This window comes from Dendropsophus ebraccatus, chromosome 5, assembly GCF_027789765.1.
Source record: "Dendropsophus ebraccatus isolate aDenEbr1 chromosome 5, aDenEbr1.pat, whole genome shotgun sequence".
Lineage (NCBI taxonomy): Eukaryota > Metazoa > Chordata > Amphibia > Anura > Hylidae > Dendropsophus > Dendropsophus ebraccatus.
In genome coordinates, this window is record NC_091458.1 from 152,655,608 (window position 1) to 152,681,608 (window position 26,001).

At 44.8% G+C, this 26,001-nt stretch overlaps 1 protein-coding gene across 2 annotated transcripts; it reads left to right on the forward strand.

The window, feature by feature from the left end:
* Window positions 1-703: 703 nt before the first annotated feature.
* OSCP1 (organic solute carrier partner 1) lies at window positions 704-24,459 on the forward strand. Of its 2 annotated transcripts, XM_069972652.1 has the most exons (11): window positions 704-1,001; window positions 8,542-8,571; window positions 14,052-14,206; window positions 14,305-14,472; window positions 15,433-15,513; window positions 16,698-16,801; window positions 17,093-17,221; window positions 17,341-17,410; window positions 20,267-20,406; window positions 21,962-22,025; window positions 24,139-24,459. In XM_069972652.1, exons 1-11 carry the CDS (start codon window positions 890-892, stop codon window positions 24,253-24,255), a joined length of 1,170 nt encoding a protein of 389 aa, XP_069828753.1. In that variant the 5' UTR covers window positions 704-889; the 3' UTR covers window positions 24,256-24,459. The 2 variants fall into 2 exon arrangements, with proteins under 2 accessions (XP_069828753.1, XP_069828754.1); XM_069972653.1 differs by lacking the exon at window positions 8,542-8,571 and having other exon boundaries at window positions 706-1,001.
* The last annotated feature ends 1,542 nt before the right edge of the window (window positions 24,460-26,001 follow it).

Genomic DNA, 26,001 nt, shown 5'->3' on the forward strand with positions numbered 1-26,001 from the left:
AAAGATTATCTGACAGATTATCCGCCAAAGATTTGAAGCCAAAGCCAGAAACAGACTGTAAACAGGGAACAGGTCATAAAGGAAAGACTGAGATTTCTCCTCCTCTCAATTCCATTCCTGGCTTTGGCTTCAAATCTTTGGCAGATAATCTGTCAGATAATCTTTCTATGTAAATGGGCCCTTAACGACTAACGACCGAATGAGAAATCGTTTAGTAAGACCTGGACCTATTTTTATCGTTGCTCGTTCGCATTGAATAAGAAGTCATTCAGTCGTTCCCAGCAGTGACGAACGCAATAGCGACGACAAGACGGCCGCAAGAACGGTCATAAGGAACCATTATCTTTTCATGTAAATGGGTGAACGATTTCAGGTCTTTTGTAATAGCCGTCGTTTGGATCGTTTATCGTTAACGATTATGCGAACGATAATCGTCCCGTGGAATAGGGCCCTAAAGTAGGGGTAGGCTCTCCAACTGTTGCAAAACTACAACTCCCATGATGCCTGGACAGCCAAAGCCGTAAAGGAAGACTTTATTGTATTCATATATTAAATTAATAGCGCAGCTCTGCTGTAGTGTCTGTCAGGCAGCGACGTGTAATATGGATAATGTGATGTCTTATTAGTTCTAAGCTGATCGCCATGACGACATTTTACGTCGGCCAAGGGGAGCAAGCCCCTTTAAGAGCCGCAGAATTAGCAAGGCGCTCTGTGATTGGCTGAGCCGGAAACCTAGCAACCGAGCGGCGGCGTCTGAGGCCTGCGACACCGGGGAGGTCTGACAAGCGGGGCCGGTGTCCTCACTGTCCTCCAGCGTTCTCCGGGCCGCTATCTCTACGTCTGCAGCCACATCCCGGGGCTCCCCCCCCCCCGGTGTCCGTCCCCGGCAATGTCCCTCCGCACCCTGCCGCTTCTCTTCATCAACCTGGGAGGGGAGATGCTGTATATACTGGACCAGCGGCTCCGAGCCCAGAACATCCCCCCGGACAAGGCCAAGAAGGGTGAGTGGTCGGGGGTCATGGTGGTCGGGTGGTCGGGTGTCATGGCTGCTCCGCTTTACTCTCCTGTATGATGGACACTATGGCTTCCTCTATAGATGACCCCACCACCTCCTCTGTCCTTACTGTTACCATCATCCATAAGGTCTATATCTAATGTTATCTGCCCCCAGTCATCCTGGACTACAACTCCCAGCATGCCACAGGCTTAAAGGGGTAATTCAGCAAAAAAGAAAAAGACATTTTTTTTTTCCAATCAAAGGGTGTCAGAAAGTGACAGAGATATGTAATTTACTTCTATAAAAAAAACAACTCAAGTCTTCCACTACTTATCAGCTGCTGTATGTCCTGCAGGAAGTGGTTATTATTTCCCTTTCTATGGGGATTTGCTTTTAGGGTGGGTTCATACTGAGGAATTCTCGTGGATAATGTCCGCGGAATTTCGCTGTCTGTCCGCGTGGCCACGCCCCCTGCAATAAAGATTTGGAATTCTTGCCCCAGACCAGTCCTGCCCCAGTCACTGATTGGCTGAGCGGGCAGTCACCCACCCAGGGACGTGATGTTGCAGCTGGAGGAGCTCCAGGACACTGGCCCTGGAATGGCGCTACGGAGGCACAAGGACGGGTAAGTGAGGGCCAGTTCACACTGAGCAAGATCGTCGGAATTCTTAGCTCCTTGAGCGGAGATCGGCGGCAGCGGACGAGCGCGCACCCTCTCCATTCACTTACAGCAGCACACTGAGCACGGCGGAAATCTCCGCCGCGGAATTCTGACGATCTTGCTCAGTGTGAACTGGCCCTTATTATTTTTCCACACCCCCAGCCCATTTCTATTTTTAGAATATCACAGAACTTCTCCTTTAACTCTATTCTTGTTATTACTTTATCTGTCTCCTTCCCCCAGTTCTGAGTTGCTGCTTTCTGACAAAGACACAGAAAACTGTATAAGAGCGGTTCACTCTCCCCCTCCCTTTGGAGACTGCTGATGTAAACAGTGTCCCTGCCTGTCTATCTCTGCCCTCTGTATTGCCGGGAGAGTTAATTACAGTGAGGTCACCAGCAACTTGACCTCAGATTATTCCTCCTGGCATTACAGAGTGCAGAGACAGCCATCCAGCCTCTGGAAGAGAGGAGGGCGATCAGAAAGGGGGCAGAGTGAACAGTTTAGGGCCCTTTTACACAGAAAGATTATCTGACAGATTATCTGCCAAAGATTTGAAGCCAAAGCCAGGACTGGATTTGAAAAGAGGAGAAATCTCAGGCTTTCCTGTATGACCTGATCTCTGTTTATAGTCTGTTTCTGGTTTTGGCTTCAAATCTTTGGCAGATAATCTTTCTGTGTAAAAGGGCCCTTAGGGAAGTATGGAACGAATTGTCAGTCTCTGGGAGGGGGGAGGATTCAGCATTTATTTTACCAGAATGGAACCCCCCTTTAAATCATACCTGTCACGGTGACATCTGTGCAGATGGGCATGCGGGCAGAGACGGTGGTCACATTACCCTGGATACCTCCCATGTTCCATACACTAACCCTAATAATTAGAATAGACCTGTCTGTGCAGTGTAAGTGTGAAAAATGTCAAAGAAGATTGACAGCTGAAGGGTAGGGATGGGCGGGGGAACGAGGAGGCATTTCAGACTCTAGCAGTTGAGGGGCTTGGGAACGCCTCTTTGACACTTTACACAGTAGAAGGAAAGTGTCCACGTTCTGGAAGCGCAGATATATGAAAGGTACAATGGGGGAGATTTATCAAACATGGTGTAAAGTGAAACTAGCTCAGTCGCCCCTACAACCAATCAGATTCCACCTTTCATTTCTCACAGACTCTTTGGAAAATAAAAGGTGGAATCTGATTGGTTGCCAGTGTCACTTTACACCATGTTTGATAAATCTCCCCCCATGTATCTCCCTGACCTAACAGTGTCAGCAGAATGTAAGGGGAATTACAGCTGACAGAATCCATGGGGGGGCCAGTCATGGTGTCTGTGATACTGCTTGGCGCAGGCTGTTAGTGTTGAGCTGTGTTGGGCGCCATGGTTACCAGGTCGCCTAGGAGGCATCTTTGTTCAACACTGAACAATTCCCATTGGCCTCGTTGGCTTCAATGGGAGATGCTGCTGAACTATGCGGAAAACAAGGATGTCTTCATTGTCGGCTTTTAGGCCACAGGGGACATTATTTTTGAAACTCTGCAATTTAAATGAGCAAGGGGAAAACTGCAGAGCCCCCCTGCTGCCGCTGATGTGTGGAGCCCCCCCCCCTGCTGCCACTGATGTGCGGAGCCCCCCCCCCCTGCTGTCACTGATGTGCGGAGCCCCCCCCCTGCTGTCACTGATGTGCGGAGCCCCCCCCCTGCTGTCACTGATGTGCGGAGCCCCCCCCCTGCTGTCACTGATGTGCGGAGCCCCCCCCCCCCCCCCTGCTGTCACTGATGTGCGGAGCCCCCCCCCTGCTGTCACTGATGTGCGGAGCCCCCCCCCCCCCCCTGCTGTCACTGATGTGTGGAGCCCCCCCCCCCCCCACTGATGTGTGGAGCCCCCCCCCCCCCCCCCCCTGCTGCCTCTGATGTGTGGAGCCCCCCCCCCCACTGATTTGTGGAGCCCGATAGGAAAGGGGGAACATTATTGAAATCTTTAAATTACTTTACAGAAAGAGTAGTAGATGCTTGGAACAAACTTCCAACAGATGTGGTCTCTAGTCTGTTGTGGCCCATCTTACTGCTACTTCTAGGTCAGGAGGAGCCTCCTTTATATATGGTGAACTAGAAGCCTTGCTCTATTATACGGACAAACAAGATACATGTCCTATGAGTATCTGTCTGTGTTAGATTTCCTTTTGAAAAACGTGAAGTTACAGGGAAACTGACGGCACGGATCTGCACGGATCCCTGCTTCCCTGTTACATGAGCATCATGCGTATAGAGCTGCTATGGAATCCGGCATCTTTCTAAACAAACAACAGGAGCGACTGCGTGTAGCCGTGTTATACAGGGGGGGGGGGGGCTCAAGTCATATTCTATTAGAAGGAGCCGCAGTAAAACCTTTGTTACCGTCACATGTTTTAGAAATTACATCTCATTTATAAATAACTTTCTAATGTCCTAGTTCACAAGATAGAGCTGGGAGAAGTGTGTGTGACCCTGGGAGAAGTGTGTGTGACCCTGGGAGAAGCGTGCCCTTAGTCATCCTCTCCCAGTCCAGCATCATGTGACCAGAAATTTACCAGTAGTGCAGTCATGGGTTTTTGTGTCAAAAAGTTGCTGATGTTTGCACAATAGTTTGTTTGCTCAAAAAATTGTGACTTTTGGTTCCATTTCCTTCTTCCAAGTAGGGCTGGGCAATATGGCAATAAAAATAAAATCTCAATTTTTTTTTTTTAAATAAACTGAAATTTTTTCTCGCAGCGTCAGATACTATAGATACTATATTAAAGACGTTTGAGACAACAACTGTATTGCTTCCCAGGGTAACAGTGCTCCCCCCTGTGACTAGGGCAGACTGGGGGTGACTGAGGCAGCTGGGTGACTGATGGGGACTGGGGCAGGAGTGCACATGCAGGTCCCCAGTCTCTGGAGGAGGCACCAGGGACTGCAGAATAGGTGATTACTGGAGCTGTACAGCGAGATCTGATCCAGCTGTACAGCTCCAGGACCCTCAGCGATCACCCTGCAGTCCCTGCTGCCTCCTCCAGAGACCGGGGAGTGGGACGCTGTGTGTAAGGGGCGGGGGCAGCAGTTCCTGGAGGCCGCCCGCCGCATCTCTTGAGACTGTCCACCCGCCGGCCGCACACTGCTCCTCTCCGGACTGTTCGGCCGGCCGCCCGACACTCTATCACGCTGCGTGCCCACACCGCTCCTCTCTGAACTGCCCGCCCCACACTATACCACGCCGGCCGCTCTACAATGTACCGCAATGCCCACCCCGCCTCACCCGCAATGATTTTTTGTGAAAATCGAATTTACGATTTTAACAAAAAATCTAATCGATTCTAAAATTCTGGGCGAATTAATCGAATTAGTTCGATTAATCGCCCAGCCCTACTTTCAAGTGAAAAATATTTGTGACAGCATACAGTCTCATCGTTCTGGCTAGTGTTATAAGCAAGTTTAAAGAGACTCTGTTTGTAGGATTATACCGTCTTATCTCAGGGTAGCATGAACTAGTGACAGAGAAGCTCAACAGAGTGATATATCACTGACATTGTTCTGTGCAGCTGATCCAGAGATCTCCTCCTGAATAACATGGACAATAAGTAGTCCTTTCCATTATGTGCATGAGCTCAGTAGTCCTGAATATTCATGAACAGCAGAAAACTCCGCCCACCAGCTGCTGATTGGCAGTTATCTATCCATGCTGTGTATAGGCAGCAGCTGTCAATCAGCAGCTGGAGGGCGGGGGGAGGGGTGTGGCAAGAATACTATTCTCCTGCATATTAGGAGAACGGCCGAACAGAACAATGTAAATAATACACCGATCTGTTCTGCATTTCTGTCACTAGTTTATGCTGCCCTCATTTAAGGTGGAATAAACCTAGTGACAGATTCCCTTTAATCTTATTATGGCGGTGTTCACTCATAGTAGTATTTCCATTAGTCCCAGGAATGGGATGATAACACAGAAACTGCGCAAATCTTTGCGATTTTAATTTTGTCCTGTCTTGTTTGGTTAAAAAAAATACTGAGAAAAAGAAATAATATGCGGATTTGCACAAATGTTGCTCATCAGGTGTGACTTTTTATTAAGTATGTGCTAGTATGCAAAAACTTAAGCACCTCGTCCGGCTTCTGTCCCTGCCCGTTCTCAGATCAGTTGCGGTCGGGACACTCAGACCCTGACAGATAAAAACTTGTGTCCCTAAAGCACAAAGGATGGGGCATAAGTGCTCCCTATAAGCAGGTCCCACCTCTAGGACCAGCACCTCCCTTCCTTATGTGTATGGGGGTCTTCCTTATGTGTATGGGGGTCTCCCTTATGTGTATGGGGGCCTCCAGAGCTTGTGGGGATGTAACCGCGGCCGTAGATGACCAGTCATAGAGAGGTTTGGCCTTTCCCCTTTTCTTCCTTTGACAAATAAATGCAAAACTACTAATCTCCCAAAACCAATGCATTGATTCTTTGGGGGAAAGCAGTAGTGTAGCTGCAGGGGTCCTCACCTCTTTTAAGGTTGATAATGCTCAGCAGTATGTGGAGGTCTGTGCTGCAGTACTGACAGGAGCAAAGATATTACACCAGGTTAGAGGTCCGAAAAGTCATAAACAAGAGACTGCACTGACAGGAGCAGAGGAGATAAGAGCTGCGTGTTTATCCCTTTCTCTCAATTTAGTATCTGCTTATGCCCATCACTAGCAAGGGTTAACAATACATTTTTTAACTCTTTATTTTATAGATTGGTTTGACTACTTACACCTATGGCAAGGACAAGATAGTCATTACAGCTCCAGGCCCGCACAGGTCCATAAGTCTACAGGGGCCTGTACCTACCTACCCGCTACTTCTGCCTCACCTCCGGCAGCAGCTTATCACCCCATGAACAAAATATATATATATTACGCATCCATATGGTCAATGCAAAGGCTTGCCCCCCCCCCCATCTATGGTCTATGTATATATATATATATATATATATATATATATATATATACACACACACTACCGTTCAAAAGTTTGGGGTCACCCAAACAATTTTGTATTTTCCATGAAAAGTCACACTTATTTACCACCATACATTGTGATATGAATAGAAAATAGAGTCAAGACATTGACAAGGTTAGAAATAATGATTTGTATGTGAAATAACATCACACTTTGCTTCCGTCATAGAATCCTTCTTTTGCAGCAATTCCAGCATTGCACACTTTTGGCATTCTAGCTGTTAATCTGTTGAGGTAAGCTGGAGAAATTGCCCCCCACACTTCTGGAAGCAGCTCCCACAAGTTGGATTGGTTGGATGGGCACTTCTGGCGTACCATACGGTCCAGCTGCTCCCACAACAGCTCAATGGGGTGGTGATCTGGTGACTGCGCTGGCCACTCCATTACCTATGATAGAATACCAGCTGCCGCTTCTGCTGGAAATAGTTCTTGAACAATTTGGAGGTGTTTAGGGTCATTGTCCTGTTGTAGGATGAAATTGGCTCCAATCAGGCGCTGCCCACTGGGTATGGCATGGCGGTGCAGAGTGATAGCCTTCCTTATTCACAATCCCTTTTACCCTGTACAAATCTCCCACCTTACCAGCACCAACCCCAGACCATCACATGACCTCCACCATGTATAACAGATGGCGTCAGGCATTCTTCCAGCATCTTCTCATTTCTTCTGCGTCTCACAAACCTTCTTCTTTGTGATCCAAACACCTCAAACTTGGATTCATCCGTCCACAACACTTTTTTCCAGTCTTTCTCTGTCCAATCTCTGTGTTCTTTTGCCCATCTTAATCTTTTTCTTTTATTGGCCAGTCTCAGATATGGCTTTTTCTTTGCCACTCTGCCCTGAAGCAGAATGTCCCGCAGCCGCCTCTTCACTGTAGATGGTGACACTGGTGTTTTGCGGGTACTATTTAATGAAGATGCCAGTTGGGGACCTGTGAGGCGTCTGTTTCTCAAACTAGAGACTCTAATGTGCTTATCTTCTTGCTTAGTTGTGCAATGCGGGATCCCACTTTTTCTAATCTGGTTAGAGCCTGTTTGTCCTGTCCTCTGAAGGGAGTAGTACACACCGTCGTAGGAAATCTTCAATTTCTCGCATGGAATAGCCTTCATTTCTAAGAACAAGAATAGACTGTCGAGTTTCAGATGAAAGTTCTCTTTTTCTGGCCATTTTGAGCGTTTAATTGACCCCACAAATCTGCTCAACACAATCTGCTCAAAGGAAGGTCAGTTTTGTAGCTTCTGTAACGAGCTAGACTGTTTTCAGATGTGTGAACATGATTGCACAAGGGTTTTCTAATCATCAATTAGCCTTCTGAGCCAATGAGCAAACACATTGTACCATTAGAACACTGGAGTGATAGTTTCTGGAAATGGGCCTCTATACACCTATGTAGATATTGCACCAAAAACCAGACATTTGCAGCTAGAATAGTCATTTACCACATTAGCAATGTATAGAGTGTATTTGTTTAAAGTTAGGACTAGTTTAAAGTTATCTTCATTGAAAAGTACAGTGCTTCTCCTTCAAAAATAAGGACATTTCAATGTGACCCCAAACTTTTGAACGGTTGTGTGTGTGTATATATATATATATATATATATATATATATATATATATATATATATATATATATATATATATATAAAATGTGTCTTTATTAGGGACAGGGGCAAACCTCTGCATTGGGGCCTAAACCTTTACCCACTTTACCTACCCCCCCCCCCTGGAGGAAAGCCCTAGTCCGGCCCTGGTCTGCTTTGTTTCTTACTGCTGAAAAGTCTTGATAATCTCCATGTCTCTTATCTTTATTCACAGAAGAATACATATATAAACATGAGAGTGTCTCCATCTTTTGATCTGCCCTTTTCTTTTCTCTGACCTACCACCATATAGATGACTGGACAGATCAGGAAAGAAAACGAGGTACGGGGCGCTGTAGACAACATGGCTCCTCTCTCCTTTTGGCTTATCGCTTCTGCTTTTTGCTCTAGGTCAGTGATGGGGAACCTTGGCTTTTGCAAAACTACAATTCCCTTCATGCCTAGACAGCCAAAGCTTTAGCTTTGGCTGTACAGGCATGATGGGAGTTGTAGTTTCACAAAAGCTGGAGGGCCAAGGTTCCCTACCCCTGATCTAAGTGTTTTGCTTTCAGTGCTTCCCTGTCACTATAGCTAGTAATGTTAGTGCAATAGGACTGGGATTTCACATTGTGCTACAAGCCAAGGACCTGCTAGCTGATGTACAGTAAGGCCGGATTCACACATGGCGGATTTTGATGCATGCTTTTTTGGAACTGAAAACCATCATAACAGTATAAAGATGCGGTATACGTGCTATCGCTCCAAATACTGGTATAAAACAATCAGTGGCCTTCAGTCTCAGCTGTAAAATGATGATACTTCCAGCCAATATGACCTGCTAAATTCTCCCATAGACTACGGGAACAGGTTCCCCTATTTTTCCAGGAACGTCTGGCCGGTTGGCAATCCTGTACGGGACGGTTACAGAAACGTCCACAATAAACCTGCCATGTGTGAATTCAACTCTAGATCAGCTGAAAGATGAAAGTAGTGCAGAGTCAGCCTCTGTTCACACACCGTCAAAATGACGGCTGTTTTTGTTTCCATTTAACGCCAAATAACGGCCAATATTCGTATTAAGACAACGACAAAATATCGCCCGTTATTTGCCATTAAATGACGGCCGTTCAATAAAAACGACGGTGTGTGCGCCTGAAAGGGAAACTGTTTACGTTGTTACATAGCTATGTGAGAAGTAAGGGCCCTATTCCACCGGACGATTATCGTTAGCATAATCGTTAACGATTAACGATCTCAAACGACCGCTATTGCTAAAGACCTGAAAACGTTCACTCATTTCCATGGAACGATAATCGTTACTTATGATCGTAATTGCGATCGTTTCTTCTTCCGTATTTCTTCGCTATTGCGTTCGTATCTATTGCGAACGACCGAACAATGTCTTATTCAATGCGAACGTTTTGCGAACGAGCAACGATAAAAATAGGTCCAAGTCTTATAAAGCGATCAACGATTTCTCGTTCGGTCGTTAATCATTACTGCATTTCAACCGAACGATTATCGTTTAGATTCGAACGATTTAACGATAATCTGAACGATAATCGTCCGGTGGAATAGGGCCCTAAGTCTATCCATAGCTATTGTATAGTAATCACCTAAAAAATGCTTCTTATTGCTACAGTAAAGTGTCATAAAGGCGTGGCCAGGACACTGAAGTAACCTGGCCACGCCTCTGACACTTCACAGTGGCAATAAAAAGCTTTTTTTTTTTTTTTCAACCCCTAGACAACCCTTGACGTACAGTTACGTCATGGAAGTCCGTCGCCAGACGACCCATGACGTAACTGTGTGTCCTGGGTCTCTAAGGAGATGTGGAGCACGCTTCATAGCAGGTGGGGATGGGCTGCAGTGAGCAGCTGGACCCTCACTGTTAATGACAGGCTGCAGCGATCGCGCCACAGGCAGGCTCAATCAGCAGACCGACTATAACACTGACTAATGCTGTGCCTATGGCATAGCATTGTACAGTGTATGCAGTTTGATGATTGCATGTAAAAGCCCCCCAGGGGGACTTATAATGTGTAAAAAAAAAAAAATGTTAAAATGTTTTTAAAAATACCCCAAAGCCCCTCCCCCAATAAAGATTAAAATCACCCCCCATCCCATAATATAAATAAAACATATGTGTATATATATAATTAAACATATAATATATCGTAGCGCGCGTAATTGTCCGATCTATTAAAATATAACAATCGTCTTTGCGAACGGCGTAAACAAATAGAGGGGGGGGGGGGGGAAAGTGCCAGGGTTGACGATTTTTATTTTTTATTTTTTTTGTTACATTATATTTTTTTTAAAAATTATAAAAAGTGATCACAACATCCGATCTACCCAAACATGGTATTAATAAAAACTAGAGATCAAGGCGCAAAAAATGGTGCCCCATACAGCCCCGTAGGTGAAAAAATAAAACCGTTTTATAAGCGTCACAATAGGCCCATTTTATTAATAATTAATTGTGAAAAAAAAGGATAAAAAAAAAATATATAACATTAGAAAATCTGTGTAACCTGCATATGGTTGTGTTCGGACTGACCTATAGAATAATGGTATCATGTCGCTTTTACCATACAGTGCATTACGTAGACACAGGAACCCCCCAAACGTTACCATATTGCATTCTTTTTTTACGATTTCACCTATTTATATCTTCATAAATAATATATTTGGGATTCCGTCATACATGTTATGGTAAAATGAAAGACGCCATTACACAGTACAACTATTCCTGTAACAAACAAGCCCCCACATGGCTTGTAGATAGAAAACTGAAAGTGCTAGAGCTCTTAGAAGGGGAGGAGGAAAAAATGAAAATACAAAAATGAATACTGGCGCGGTCCACTGGGTCATTTTGGGCCTGGTCCTCAAAGGGTTAAGGTGGTTACAGCTATAACATAGGTATAGATAGCCTCACTGCTCACACAGCTATGTAATCATGTCAGCAGTTTGGGCCGTCTTCTGTATCCGCTCCCTGCAGCAACATATTGGGGGAGATTTATCCAACATGGCGTAAAGTGACACAGGCTCAGTTGCCCCTAGCAACCAATCAGATTCCACCATTCATTCCTCACAGACTCTTTGGAAAATGAGAGGTGGGATCTGATTGGTTGCTAGGGGCAACTGAGCCAGTTTCACTTTACACCATGTTTGATAAATCTCCCCATATGTGTTACTTCCATGCATGGTAATTTCTTTTTCCGTTTAATGGGAATCTGTAAGCTTCATTTGCTGCTACTGACACTGTTAGGGATTCATAGTGCACTGTGCCTTTCCTGGAGCTGATGGTGGTTGCCAGACTTAATTCTCACTTTTTATTTCTCAGCCAAGTGTTAAGAAGGTTGTGCTCAAACAAGTCCCTGGCAGGCTGTATCTGCAACATGGTAGCTTCTTTGTAATGCTGGGAGGGTTAATCTGAGGTCAAGTTGCTAATGAACTTACTGTGAATTGCCCTCTCAGCATTACAAAGAAGCTACAATGTTGCAGATGCTGCCTGCCAGGGACTTGTTTACATTAGTCATCTTAGAAGGGAGGGGGGAGGAGGGGAGACAGAGAGAGAAAAGCTCACACACAGATTTTTGTGTCTTCAGCAGAAAGCAGGAGCTCAAAACCTAGTATAATAAGTATGGAATGAATTGTTAGTCTCACCATGGGCAGCAACATATCAAAAGTTATGAAGCGATTATCAGCCTTATGTGCCTGATTACTGGCCGTTCTGGTTGATAATCGTTTAGTGTAATAGCTCGTGCAGAAAGGCAACGATCAGCCTGACATGCATGATGTCAGCCGATCGTTGCCTTCCTGCATAAACCAATGTTTTGTTTTATTAGCCAATAACTTTGTAAAACTATAACTTCTCCAAGTGATTTTTTTTTCTTGACAAAATGTACATTATATTAGTGTAATTTTGGGATATACATTTACCCTTTTTGTGTAAAACTCTAAAATGTCATAAAATATTATTTTTTTTGCTTATATCAAAGATAATCACACAACAAAGTGGGGTAGTAATTCACTCTTAGAATATGCCTACTCTTTGTCTGCATTATTTAGTAAAGGTCTTTTGATAAGATGTTATACGTCTTAAAAGTTTAGCAGAAATGATATCAAATTTTGCATATGGTGACAACATGGACAATCATGTGAGATTATTAGGAACAGTAACAGGGAGCAGGGGCGACTACTAGGTACAGCAACAGGGGACAGGGGCGACTATCAGGTCCAGCAATAGGGGAGACTATTAGTTATAGCAACAGAGGACAGAGATGACTATCGGGTACAGCAACATGAGACAGGGGGAGACTATAAGGTATAGCAACAGAGGACACTATCAGGTACAGCAACAGGAGCGACTATTAGGTACAGTAACAGGGATGACTATTAGGTACAGTCACAGTGGTGACTATTGGTACAGAAACAAGGTACTGGGAGACTTTTAGGTACACCAGCAGGGGACAGGAGCAACGACCAGGTTGGAAAGTAGTTAATTTGTGTCTGTGTGTGTGTGTGTGTGTGTGTGTGTATTTTACTGTACTTTGCCATATGACTGCTCTTCTCTTTCGGCTCTGATCTCCTCCCATACACAGTGGAGGAGATCATAGCAGAAGTCGGCCATTCTTGTTATTTTACACTGTGATTGGTCCATCTGTAGTAAGGCTGCGTGCACACTACGGAATTGCCGCGTATAACCCGCGGCGTATTCCGTCGCTCGTCCCCGCACGCGGCGGCGCGCTTTTCCGCCGGTGACATAGACACTGTTCTGTGCACGGGCGGATTCCGCGTTCCGTCGAAAGAATTGACATGTCAATTCTTTTGGCGGGACGCGGAATCCGCCCGTGCATAGAATAGTGTCTATGGCACGGACGGAAATGCGCGCCGCCGCGTGCGGAGGCGAGCGACGGAATACGCCGCGGGTTATATGCGGCAATTCCGTAGTGTGCACGCACCCTAACAGACCAATCACATCGATCCCTGGCTGAGGTGAGCAGTGTTTCATACATCCCACCTCTAGAATAGAACAGTCTAAATGGACACCGGCAGAGCAGAGAGAGGTAAGAATAGGCGGTTTGTTATGTTCTGCTTCTGGGCAGCCACATATTAAATGTACATTTTTAGAGAAATACCCCTTTATACTATCTGTGTGGCTTTTTTTTTACTTCTATTTCACAGGTTTGTTACCTACAAAAATAATGTGTTTCCTAAGTATTTCTATACCGTATATTATCTATATACAGTTCCATATGTACATTATCCATATGTACATTATCTATATACTGTGTGGTATCTCTATACTGTACATTATATACTGTGTGCTATCTCTATACTGTACATTATCTATATACTGTGTGGTATCTCTATAATGTACATTATATACTGTATGCCATCTCTATACTGTACATTATATACTGTATGCCATCTCTATACTGTACATTATATACTATGTGGTATATCTGTACTGTACATTTTATACTGTCTGGTATCTTTATACTGTACATTATCTATATACTGTGTGCTATCTATATACCGTATATTATCTATATACTGTGTGGTATCTCTATACTGTATAATGGTACTGTACATTATCTTTATACTGTACATTATATACTGTGTGCTATCTTTATACTGTACATTATATACTGTGTGCTATCTCTATACTGTACTTTATCTATATACTGTGTGCTATCTCTATACTGTATATACTGTATGCTATCTTTATACTGTACATTATGAAGGATACTTGCACAGTCGTGTTGCTCCATATTATAAGAAGCATTCTTCTTAAACCTATTGTTTGTATTACAGTTATGAATGATATCATCACCACCATGTTTAACAAGAAGTTTATGGAAGAACTCTTTAAGCCTCAGGAGGTGTATTCCAAGAAGGCCCTAAGGACCGTGTTTGACCGCCTGGCCCACGCCTCTATCATGAGACTAAACCAAGCCAGTATGGACAAGGTAGGCAGAAAACGCCTTCACCTTCAGTAGATACGGAAAACCTTCTGATCTTGGGCCGTTCACTTTGACAATGACGTCTTCTGCTTTTATTCAAACAGCTCTATGATCTGATGACTATGGCCTTCAAATACCAAGTCCTGTTGTGCCCTCGTCCCAAAGATATCCTCTTAGTTACCTTCAACCACATGGACGCCATCAAAGACTTTATCCGGGACTCTCCAAGCATTCTGAACCAAGTTGATGAGACTTTCCGGCAGCTTATTGATGTAAGATGGTAGATTTCAGTGAGTGAATAATGCATAATCGGATGAATTTGTGGATGCGTTTTGATTAGTTTTTTTTTTGTTTCGTTTTTTTGTACAGGAAGTCAATGGAAAAACGGATCAAAACGGATGCATACAAATGCATCCCTATTCATCCATTTTTTGCATAAAACTCATGAAAAAAATTGGATTGCAGAAGTGCAGTGTGAACCCAGCCTAAGGAGCCTATTCCACAGAGCGATAATCGGCCCGATTCGGCCGATTATCGTTCTGTGGAATAGAGACAACGATCAGCCGATGATCGTTTCATTGGCTGATCGTTTATTTAGGTTCAAACCTATAACCATCAGGCACCGTAGCGATGCACGGCGGGCGACCAACGATTTCACAAGTACCAGACTTTACCTAAGCATGTTGCAGGGCTTCTCCTGCGCTCCTTCACCTGATCCCGCGCGCTGCAGCAGCTTCGGTGCGGCCTGTCTGAGCTGACAGACCCCTCAGCCAATCACTGGCCAGGACCACCTAGGCCAGTGATTGGCTGAGGGGTCTGTCAGCTCAGACAGGCCGCACCGAAGCTGTGTATGGTGTTTAAACAAGGGCTGCAAGGACAAGTAACGATGTCCCTGCAGCCCTTACTAAACGATTATCGGGCCGTGTAATAGACCCAGTAAACGAGCGCCGATTTTAGCAGATCGTGTTTTACATCATGGCGTATCACAAGGTGTTATACGGTGCTGCAGCTTCTGCACTGTAAACATGGGTAAGGACGCATAAGTCATCTCTCTAACCAGTGATATGTCATGACCTACTATGGGTGAAGAACGCCTCTAGGTTTGGTTGGTATCATAGTCAGAACCATCTTACGGTGGCATTTTGTGCAGTGTATTGGCATTACTTACTGTGTGTTATGTGAGCGTTGTACTCACATCAGCTAAGACTTCCATGTGTTCTGTTTCTCCCCAGATGTATAACTGTCTTCCTGCTGGTGAGTTTCAGCTTATTAGGCAAACGTTGCTGATCTTCTTCCAGGACATGCATATTAGGGTAAGTATTCACTTTCAGCTGATACATAAGGTTTATTGTGATAATGTGTTCTGCAAACCCTATGAACTGTCATTTGTAGAGATGAGCGAACCTGGAGCATGCTCCTCCAAACCTAAACTCTCTGCATTTTATTAACTGTGGCTGAAGAAGTTGGATGCAATCCTAGGGGCCCTATTACATGGAGCCATAATCGACCCAATTATCCCTCCGTGTGATAGAGGCAACAATCAGCTGGTGAAACGATTATTGGCTGACTGTTTGTCTAGGCCCGGACCTAAAATCATCGCTGCCGAGTGCGCATCGCTACGGTCGACGCTTTCCCAAACAGTGAATACTTCACCTCTCCACACTTATGGTCTTCTCCTCCGTGGCGGTCCCGGACAGTGATTTGCCGAGTGGCCTGTCTGCTCAGACAGGTTGCAGTGCGCGGTGCCGGGACGCATACAGAGCACAGGAGAAGACCAGGAGCGTAGAGAGATGAAGTATCAAAGGGGTACTCCGGGTGGGGGTTATTTTTAGGGTATAGCCGGGGAAGGGGGGGAAATAGAAGCCGCCGGCCGCCGCTGAATAGCTGGACTGCCTTGAGACGTTACGTCTCAAGCCGCAACTCAGACCATGAAACGTCGTCCAGATGGAAGAAAGGGGAGGCGCGATCTGGGACCCGGTGATGGAAGCGGGTAGGTAAGTTACCGGTAGCCTCTATTTACACCTCTTCCCCGGCCATACCCAAAGAATAACCCCCGTCTGGAGTACCCCTTTAACTGTTTGGGCAAGGGCTGCACGGATATTGCTAACGATGTCTGTGAAGCCCTTGCAAAACAATTATCGGGCCATCTAATAGGCCCGGTTAACAAGTGCCAAACTAGCAGATTGGTGCTTGTTTATAATATTGATCGGGCCTTCATCGGCCCTTGTAATAGGACCCAAAGGCTGCCTGGAAAACATGGATACAACCTATGACCTACGGCTGTATCCATGTTTTCTCAGACTACCTGGGTCTGCATCGAACTTCTTCAGCCACCACTAATCAAACGCAAAGAGTTCGGGCTTGGATCATTCTGAGTGTGCGCCGGGTTCGCTCATCTGTAGTCCTTTGTGTAATGGCCTTATCGTGAAGGCTCCTCTTGTGTATTTCAGCATTTGGTTTTCTGTTAATTTTTTTCCTGCCATTCTTGTTTTTTTAGGTTTCTATTTTCTTAAAAGACAAAGTCCAAAACTCGAATGGGCGCTTTGTTCTCCCAACATCTGGTCCTGTTCCATGGGGCACTGAGGTACCTGGGATAGTTAGGTGAGCACTGACTGATCTATCTTTTATTCCGGTTACTCTCCAATAAGTTATCATGGCTGGATGATTTGTGAATGGGTCACCGTGCATGGTCGCAGCATGAGTCATAGAGGGAGATCCAGAAAGGGACAGCGGACAAACCCAGTCATTCCTCTATTCCAGGGATCAGGAACTTTTGGCCTTCCAGCTGTTGCAAAACTACATCTCCCATTATGCCTGGACAGCTGAAGGCTTCCCTATCCCTGCTCTCTTCTATCCTCCTCATTCATTTACCTGTCATTTTACCCACTTCAGGATATTCAACTGTAAAGGCGAGGAGGTGAAAAGAATGGAGTTTCAGAATGGTGGGAACTATGTCAGTCCACTACGGGAAGGATCTTACGATCTTTTTGGAGACAGAGTTCTCAAGCTGGGAACAAATATGTAAGTGTATCCATAGCAGTTATATCCATTGATGTGTAATCTATAGAAAAATAAGTGACCATAAAAACCGGGCAAGAACAAGTTATATAAATCACGTATAATTTGTAATGTGTCCACAGGTACAGTGTAAGCCGCTCTGTGGAAACTCACATGTCTGGAACCTTAAAAAGCTCTGCGTCACACACCAAGGTAATATCATCTCCTAAAGTGTTCACAGTATGTGACGGATATGTTTGAGGAGCACCTGTCAAGGAAAATAATTTTTGATATGTCATCAGGTACATCAAAAGTGATTGACAGCTGCTGTGATCAGGAGACACATCCGGGGAGAGACAGCAGCAGCAATGCCATTCACTCCCCACTGTGTCTTTGTTACCGCTTGGTCCATCAATGGAAGTCTATGGGCCCTATTACACGGGACGATTATCGTGCGAAAAATCGTTATATCGAATTTAAACAATAATCGTTCTGTGTAATTGCAGGCAACGATCGAAAAAATTATTCTTGTGACGTTGATTTAGATCTGAACCTAAGGGTACTATTACACGGAACGATAATGGGCCGAATCGGCCCTATCCGGCCAATTAACGCTCCGTGTAATAAACACAACGATCATCGGCTGATCGGTGATATAAGTTTGGACCTATAATTGTCGGGCACCAACCGCGCATCGCTACCTGTAATAGCTGTGCATGGCTGACGATTTGAAAAGTGGATACATTACCTATCCATGCTGCAGGGCTCCTCCTGCGCTCTGGTTCTCCCCAGGTCCCGCACGCTGCAGCTTCAGAGCGGTCTTTCTTAGCTGACAGGCCGCTCAGCCAATTACAGGCCGGGACCGCCACGGCCAGTGATTGGCTGAACGGCCTGTCAGCTAAGACAGGCCGCTCTGAAGCTGCAGCGTGCGGGACCTGGGGAGAAGCGGAGCAGGAGGAGCCTTGGATCATGGATAGGTAATGTATGCAGTTTAAGCAAGGGCTTCAAGGACATTGGTAACGATGTGCATGCAGCCCTTGTTAAACGATTATCGGGCCGTGTAATAGGCCCAGTAAACGAGCGCTCGTTTACAGTTGTTATCAAGCCCCCATCGGGCCGTGAAATAGTCCCCTAAGCGTCCTATTACACAAAGCGATTTATAATGATTAACGATAAACGATTGCAAACGAGATTGTTTATCGTTAACCTGAAATCGTTCACCATATTACACAGAACAATAGTCGTTATTGCGATGGTAACTATGATCGTTTACTCCATCTGACCCCAGCAAAACAATGGACAATGTGCAATTACACTGAAAGATTAGTGAACTTGAGCGAAGGAATGTGGAATTACAGCGAACGATTAACAATGGTTTTAGGTTCAGATCTAAATAAACGATCAACGACATACTAACAATTTTTCGATTTGTTGCCTGCAATTACACAGAATGATAGTTTAAATTATTGTTTAAATTCGAACAATAAAACGATTTTTCGCACATTAATCGTCCCGTGTAATAGGGTCCTAAAATCATTGTTAATCGTTAATCACTAATCGTTCAGTGTAATTGCACATTGTTCATTGTTTTGCTGGGATCAGAAGGAGTAAATGATCGTAGTAACAATTGCAATAACGTTCATAGTAATGATCGCAATAACGTTCATAGTAACGATTGTAACTAACTACTATCGTTCTGTGTAATATGGTGAACGATTTCAGGTTAACGATAAACAATCTCGTTAGCGATCGTTTATCGTTAGCCGTTAATCGTTAAAAATCGCTCCGTGTAATAGGACCCTATGAGACGACCTAGACGGACAGAGCGGGCGTCCGGGGAGTGGGTGGCATTGCTGCGGTCTCTCCCTCACTATATCTCCTAATCCCAGCGTGCCTCAGCAGTGAGACCCAGTAGGATCAATAACTTCTGAGATATTTGCTCTAAGCAGTAATTATGGAATAGGCTACATGTCCATTTTTGGCTGTGACAGGGGTCGCATGACCGAAAATCGCTGTGTGTCGGAGCCAAGGTCAGTCAATGAGATCGCATTGCATCAAGTGGCCAAGAAATCTATCTTCAATTAATTTTTATTTTTCGGGTAGTGGCCACTTTTTTATTGCATTGTGAACTCATTTACTTTGCTTAGCTGGGACATAGTATGATCTATGCAGTGTGACACAGCGATTACATGACCCGGAATTGGTTGTTTAATTGTAGCTTAAAGTGACACAGTCTTTTGATTTCTGAAAAAAAAAATAGTACAGGTGATTTTAAGAAACTTTGGATTTGGGTTTATTATGCAAATATGGCATTATCTGCATTCAAAAAGACTTTCCCCAGGTCCCCCCACCCTCCCTCCTCTCTCTCATTCACTGCTCATTATCAGGAAAACTCGACTAGTTTACATCAGTCAGGGCCCTGTCTGTTCTATGGAGAGGGGAGGGGGGGGAGGGAGATTAGTCGCAGTGGGAGCTGTGTGAAAGCCGGTATTCAGAGGTCAGTGCTGACTTCAGAGGAGATAGCCCGATGATGTAGCTGTAAATTAACTCTTTGTTGTCCAGCTTTGGTGCCTCATCTCCATCCACCCCTCCCCTCTCCATAACTGAACCATAAAGACAGGGGGAGAGCTTCAAACTGCGTGGAGAGCTTCAGGGGGAGAGCTTCAAACGACAGACACTTTAAATAATAAAAAAAAGAAACAATGTATGTCAGTGAATAGAACTACTGAGAGGCTGCTATAAAAGATGTTTTCAAGGTTGTTTGTTTGTTTTTGTTTTTTTTTCAATTTTTGGACCAGTTTAAATCAGAATAACCCATTGCGGGCTTTGAGTCTAAAGCCTCATTCACACTGAGATTTTCCACAAGGATTGCTGCACAGATTTTAGACTGGATTCTGCACAAAATCCACAATGTGAATCTGCACATTGTCGTTCATAGGGTAAAGCTTTTTTTTCCAGGAGCGGCTTTGAAATCCATGTTGTGGGGCAAACTTGACATGTATTCCATGTATAGACTGCAATGTTCTTACCATGTGTGATCGTAAATTCATTTTATTTTGGTATCTATAGGAGAACGTAGTGCCAAATCCTCTGGCTAAAGAAGAACTCAATCTCCTTGCCCAGCTTCTAGGTGGTTTGGAGTTAAAGAAGCCCTCTAGTACTGACCACAGCTTCCGACTTAACCTGTTCATGAACGATGAAGAAGAAGAGTGAGTGTGAACAGTAACCTTTTTAACTTGTTTTACTTGGTGTACACTGCAAGGCCATGTTCCCACAGCGTGAGACACCGGCCGTGTCAGAGAAGATCATCCCGGCGGGTACTGCAGTACCGGCTGGATGATCTTTACTGCCGCTGAATTTGGATGCGGGCGCATCCGAATTCCCCACTGCTCACAATGGAGCGTGCGGCCGGAGCCGCATGCTCCATTGTGTGAACTGACAGGGTTTTGTGCGGCCGTTATTCAGTGAACAGCTACCGCAGAAAACTGACATGTCAGTTTCTTGCGGCGCCGCTATTAATCCCCGCTGGAGTGTATACTATGTGTATAGAATGCAGACGGGATTCCCTCTGCGGCAGCACTACGTAAGTACCATAGCAATCGTGATCAAAAACAGCCGTGATCACTACGGTACTTACATAGTGTGAACATAGGCCTAAACAGATAAAGGGACACAAACACTCTGTAATCCAGCTTCTGAACAGCTCAATACCTGTAGAGAGAACACAAGTGCTTTTTTCCTGCACTTACTACTGCATCAAGGCTTCACTTCCTGGATAACATGGTGACGTCACTTCCTGGATAACATGGTGACGTCACTTCCTGGATAACATGTTGATGTCACTTCCTGGATAACATGGTGACGTCACTTCCTGGATAACATGGTGATGTCACAAGCCGACTCCCAGAGCTGTGCGGACTGTGGCTGCTGGAGAGGATGATGGCAGAGGGATGCTGTGTCCCTACATTGCCCTGTGTCCCTCAGTGTCCCCCCCTGCCATCATCCTCTCCAGAAGCCACAACCCGCACAGCTCTGGGAGTCGGGTCGTGACATCACCATGTTATCCAGGATGTGACATCACCATGTTATCCAGGATGTGACATCACCCTGTTATCCAGGAAGTGACATTGCCATGTTACCCAGGAAGTGACATCACCATGTTATCCAGGAAGTGACATCACCATGTTATCCGGGAAGTGACATCACCATGTTACCCAGGAAGTGACATCGCCATGTTATCCAGGAAGTGACATCGCCATGTTATCCAGGAAGTGACATCACCATGTTACCCAGGAAGTGACATCGCCATGTTATCCAGGAAGTGACATCACTATGTTATCCAGGAAGTGACATCACCATGTTACCCAGGAAGTGACATCACCATGTTATCCAAGAAGTGAAACCTTGATGCAGTAATAAGTGCAGGAAAAAAAGCACTTCATAAGCATTTCCCGTAATAAATGTATATCGGTGATTTGTATAACTTTGAGGGGCAATACAATACTTTAATAAAAATTTTTGCCAGACTTCTTATTTAATGTTGCCTGGAAAACATGGATACAGCCACAGGCCAAATGCCAGATCCATGTTTTCCCAGACTCCCTAGGGCTGCATCCAACTTCTTCAGCCAATCAAATGCTGAACGATCAGACTTGAGCATGCTCCAGTTGCGCTCATCTCTAGCATTGTCATCACTGTAATAACAATATACTGTATGGTGTATGACACTGTTACTGACACGTTTTTTTTTCTCCCCGTAACAAGACAAGCAGCACTTACAAGGTCGGAAGAGTTTACTTATAAAGTTATCAACATTGAAGCCAGTGACGTAAGTAAAGTTATAACCTAACGTACATGGATGATCATATATTGCAATTATTAGGAGACATTTGATAACGTTGTGTCTATGGCGTATTCTGTGGAGAAGGCACAGATTCTTACCTTTTCCATGGTGTACGTTAGGGCTCGTTCCCACTGAGCAAAAGCAGCTGAATTTCTGCGCTGAATCAGCGCTGAAATTTCAGCCGTTAAAATAGGTGCAGAGCCAATTTCCATTGTGTTGAATGGAAATTCTGCTCTGCAGTTCACACAGTGGAATTTCCGCACTGAACTAATCCGCTTTCCGCCAGAAGAATGAACATGTTCATTCTTCCGCTAGCGGAAGCCTATACAAATCAATGGGGCTCTGATTTTCTGTTTCAGCGCGGAATACAAGCGTAATACAAGCGGAAATTACTCGCTGAATCAGCGCGGAAATGGGGAAAAGGGGGGGGAGGAGGATTCTAGTATATGTTCTGGTATAGTCTAGTTTACTCACCAAATACTCGCTGAATTTCAGCGCTGAATGCATGCGGATTCAGCACGGATTCCTCGAGTATTCCGCGCTGAATTTGTCAAGAGCTGATTACGAGCTGAACACTTTCCTAGCAGAATACGCAGGGATTCTGCTTACATTCTGCTTATATTCTGCTCGGAATTCAGCGTCAGTTGATTTCAGGCGGAAATATTTCCTTGCGTAATCCGCTCCTTTTGCTCTGTGTGAACGTAGCCTTAGTCGTAACCATTGCTTCCCTGATGAATATGAAAAGAGTGCGGCAAGGCGGAGACGTAGCCTCATCTCACACCCAAGTTATCAGGTGCAGGTCCGGCAAGCTTTACTAAGAGGCCATGATTTATATGGCCTGTGATTGGTTGCCTGGATTTTAGAGATACAGTGGTACCTTGGTTTAAGAGTAACTTGGATTAAGAGCATTTTGCAAGAAGAGATCACGGTATTTTAAAATTGTAACTTGATGTAAGAGCATTGCTTTGGTGTAAAAGCTCCCTGTACTGGGTGGGAGTGCGAGCGGGGGAGGGGCATGGTCTGCATAGCGGGGTCTACAGCTCTGTACTCTGACCCAGGAAGTCTCCCTCACTTTCCAAATCATGGCAGATCCACTTCAGGCTGGGGCTTGCATCAGGGGACAGGACTGTGGAGGTAATCTCTTAATAGTTGTAACTTTCTCTCCCCGGACAGAGAGTGCTGCATTATGTGCCCACATATGTCCTGCTCATTTTTCCATGCACCCTGCAGTCTCTGTCATCCCTTGTGTTTCCCATCCTCTCCATTCCTGCTATAATGTGCCTGCACTCACACTCAGCTATACAAACTGCTGCTTTAATGTGCCTGCACTGATACTCAGCCATTCACACTGCTGCTATAATGTGCCTGCACTTACACTCAGCTATACATACTGCTGTTATAATGTGCCTGCACTAACGCTCAGCTATACATACTGCTGTTATAATGTGCCTGCACTAACGCTCAGCTATACACACTGCTGCTATAATGTGCCTGCACTTATACTCAGCCATTCACACTGCACATTTCTGTCACTGTCCTCCTGCACAGCTCTGTAATTCTCTCTTCGTTATTGGTCCACACTAAACGCCCCCCCCCTTCCCCATTAATGTCATGTGACCACACAGACCTCTGACAGCAGCCCTGCTTCTCTATTCTAGCCTGTTGTACTACGCTACTGCCTTATGGGGATCTGCAGTTTCATCCTGTATCTACAAGCTGCTGCTGTGTTATCAGGGTTATGCAGTTACTATACATTATACTCCACATGCTGATTGCTATACTGTACAGTAACTTATAATATCACAGATTCAGCTGTTTGTAAATGTTTCATTAGTTTTACATGTTCAAAATAAAAAATGAGTTTTGGGGGGTGGAACCAATTTTCTGCATTTTTATGATTTCTTATGGGAAAATTTGCTTTGGTTTAAGAGTGGATTTGGATTACAAGCGCGGTCCTGGAACGAATTATGCTCGTAATCCAAGGCACCGCTGTATATATATTTGTACATATATATAGACAATGCAAGTGACACTGAAAATGCATGTAAAATATAATATTCGTGATAAACTAACTTTTTATTCCTAATCTTCTTTTCAGGATCAGGATAGAAATAAGGAACTTTCACGAATAATTGGCGAGTTTCAACCAGAAGAGACCCAGGTTCAGAGCACCAGCAAGGGGGAGGATCTTCTAGCTCTGATGGACGGACTGTAATGAGACAAGCCATCTGCTTTAGATATGCACAGTGAAGGGCTGAGGTGGCGGCTTTCATACCATGTAACAGCAGACACATTTACTGTTCATGTACTGATCCAAGCCGGCAGCTTGAACAAGTGACAGGTCAATTTTATAGATCCCGTTTGTAATATTGATATGTGTATATATGTATGTCTAAAAATATAGTCTGTCTGGGCTCCAGATGCTTGTCCTTTCTTACAACTTACCAACATGAATTCTCTACCAGATGCCTTCACATGTTCTTGAGTCGCATACAGGGGGACTAAAATGGATTTGTTTTTATTTTAAAGGGGAACTCAACTGGTGTCAGAAAGGTATATAGTTTTGTAATTGACTTCTATTTAAAAATCTCAAGTCTTCCAGTACCTATCAGCTACTGTATGTCCTGCAGGAAGTGGTGGATTCTTTCCAGTCTGATACAGTGCTCTCTGCTGCCACCTCTGTGCATGTCAGGAACTGTCCAGAGCAGTAGCAAATCCCCATAGAAAACTTCTTCTGCTCTCCAGACTGGAAAGAATACAACACTTCCTGCAGAACATACAGCAGCTCATAAGTACTGGAAGACTGGAGAGTTTTAAATAGAAGTAAATTACAAATCTACATAACTTGCTGACACCAGTTGATTTAAATGATTCCCTCCCCCCTTTAAGCACATAGGTTAGTCCTATTATGTATCATACATTTATATTTAATATTATTTAAGGAATTTTTTAACCTCCATATATATGTTTTCAGCTAGAGCACTATAGATTACATTGGGGGCAGGGAAGGCGGTTTGTTTACGGAGTCTACAAGATGCAATGTGAGCTGAAAGGAAACAAACAGTGACAGAGAGTAACAGAATGGAAGGGGTTAAGGGGTTAAATGACACTAGCAGCCCTCCTCTAATAAAGATGACACCCTGCCAGACTGGGCGGGATGCGCACATCCACGATATATGGTCTGCATGCCGACTGTATACCTTGACCTTGACTGCACTCTTGACCTGTAATGGAGCTCTCGGCATCATGAGTTATTATGATGCTGGGAGTTCTGAAATGGCTAATGTTCTACGATGCTGAATTGATAAGGCTGTGCCGATACAGGGGAACGGGGCTTTGAAGGAGAAGTCCTCTCCACCCCACCCCCAGTCCCGCGGGGAAAGGTAAGTCCGTACTTGTATCATGGGATCATAATCATGATGCCATGATGAGTTCTATAAGAGGTCAAGAGTGCAGTCCGTGGTATAGTGAGATTCCGGACTGTATATCATGGACATGTGCATGCTGCCTAAGGCCTCATCTACACTATTGTACTTCTTTCTTTAATTGCGGACCGCACTACGGACCCATTACATGGCCCTGTACACACATCCGTACGCGTTATTGGGCTGTGATGGAGTCGGCAAAAAAAAAATACAACAACCTGACAGGTCCTAGTAGGGACCCGCAAAAGCCAGTTACAGACACAGTGTAGACCCTCTGAAAGAGACTGACTGTCGTGTTTTTTTTTGTTTTTTTTGTGCAGAAATCAATAGTCCAGGCGATTTTAAGAAACTTTGTAATTGGGTTTATTAGGCAAATATGCTATTATCTGCATTCAAAAAGACTTTCCCCAGGTCCCCCCCCTCCCTCCTCTCTCTCATCCACTGCTCATTATCAGGCAATCTCGACTCTTTCACATCAGTCGGGCCCTGTGTAACCTATGGAGAGGGAGATTAGTCGGCAGCAGAGAGCAGAGAAC

Excerpts from the sequence above, each read along its gene's own strand:
- OSCP1 (XM_069972652.1), top strand. The coding sequence starts at position 890 with ATGTCCCTCCGCACCCTGCCGCTTCTCTTCATCAACCTGGGAGGGGAG. Across the intron at positions 14,473-15,432 it reads CTTTCCGGCAGCTTATTGAT|ATGTATAACTGTCTTCCTGC; the intron begins GTAAGATGGTAG and ends GTTTCTCCCCAG. Across the intron at positions 17,222-17,340 it reads CTCAAGCTGGGAACAAATAT|GTACAGTGTAAGCCGCTCTG; the intron begins GTAAGTGTATCC and ends ATGTGTCCACAG.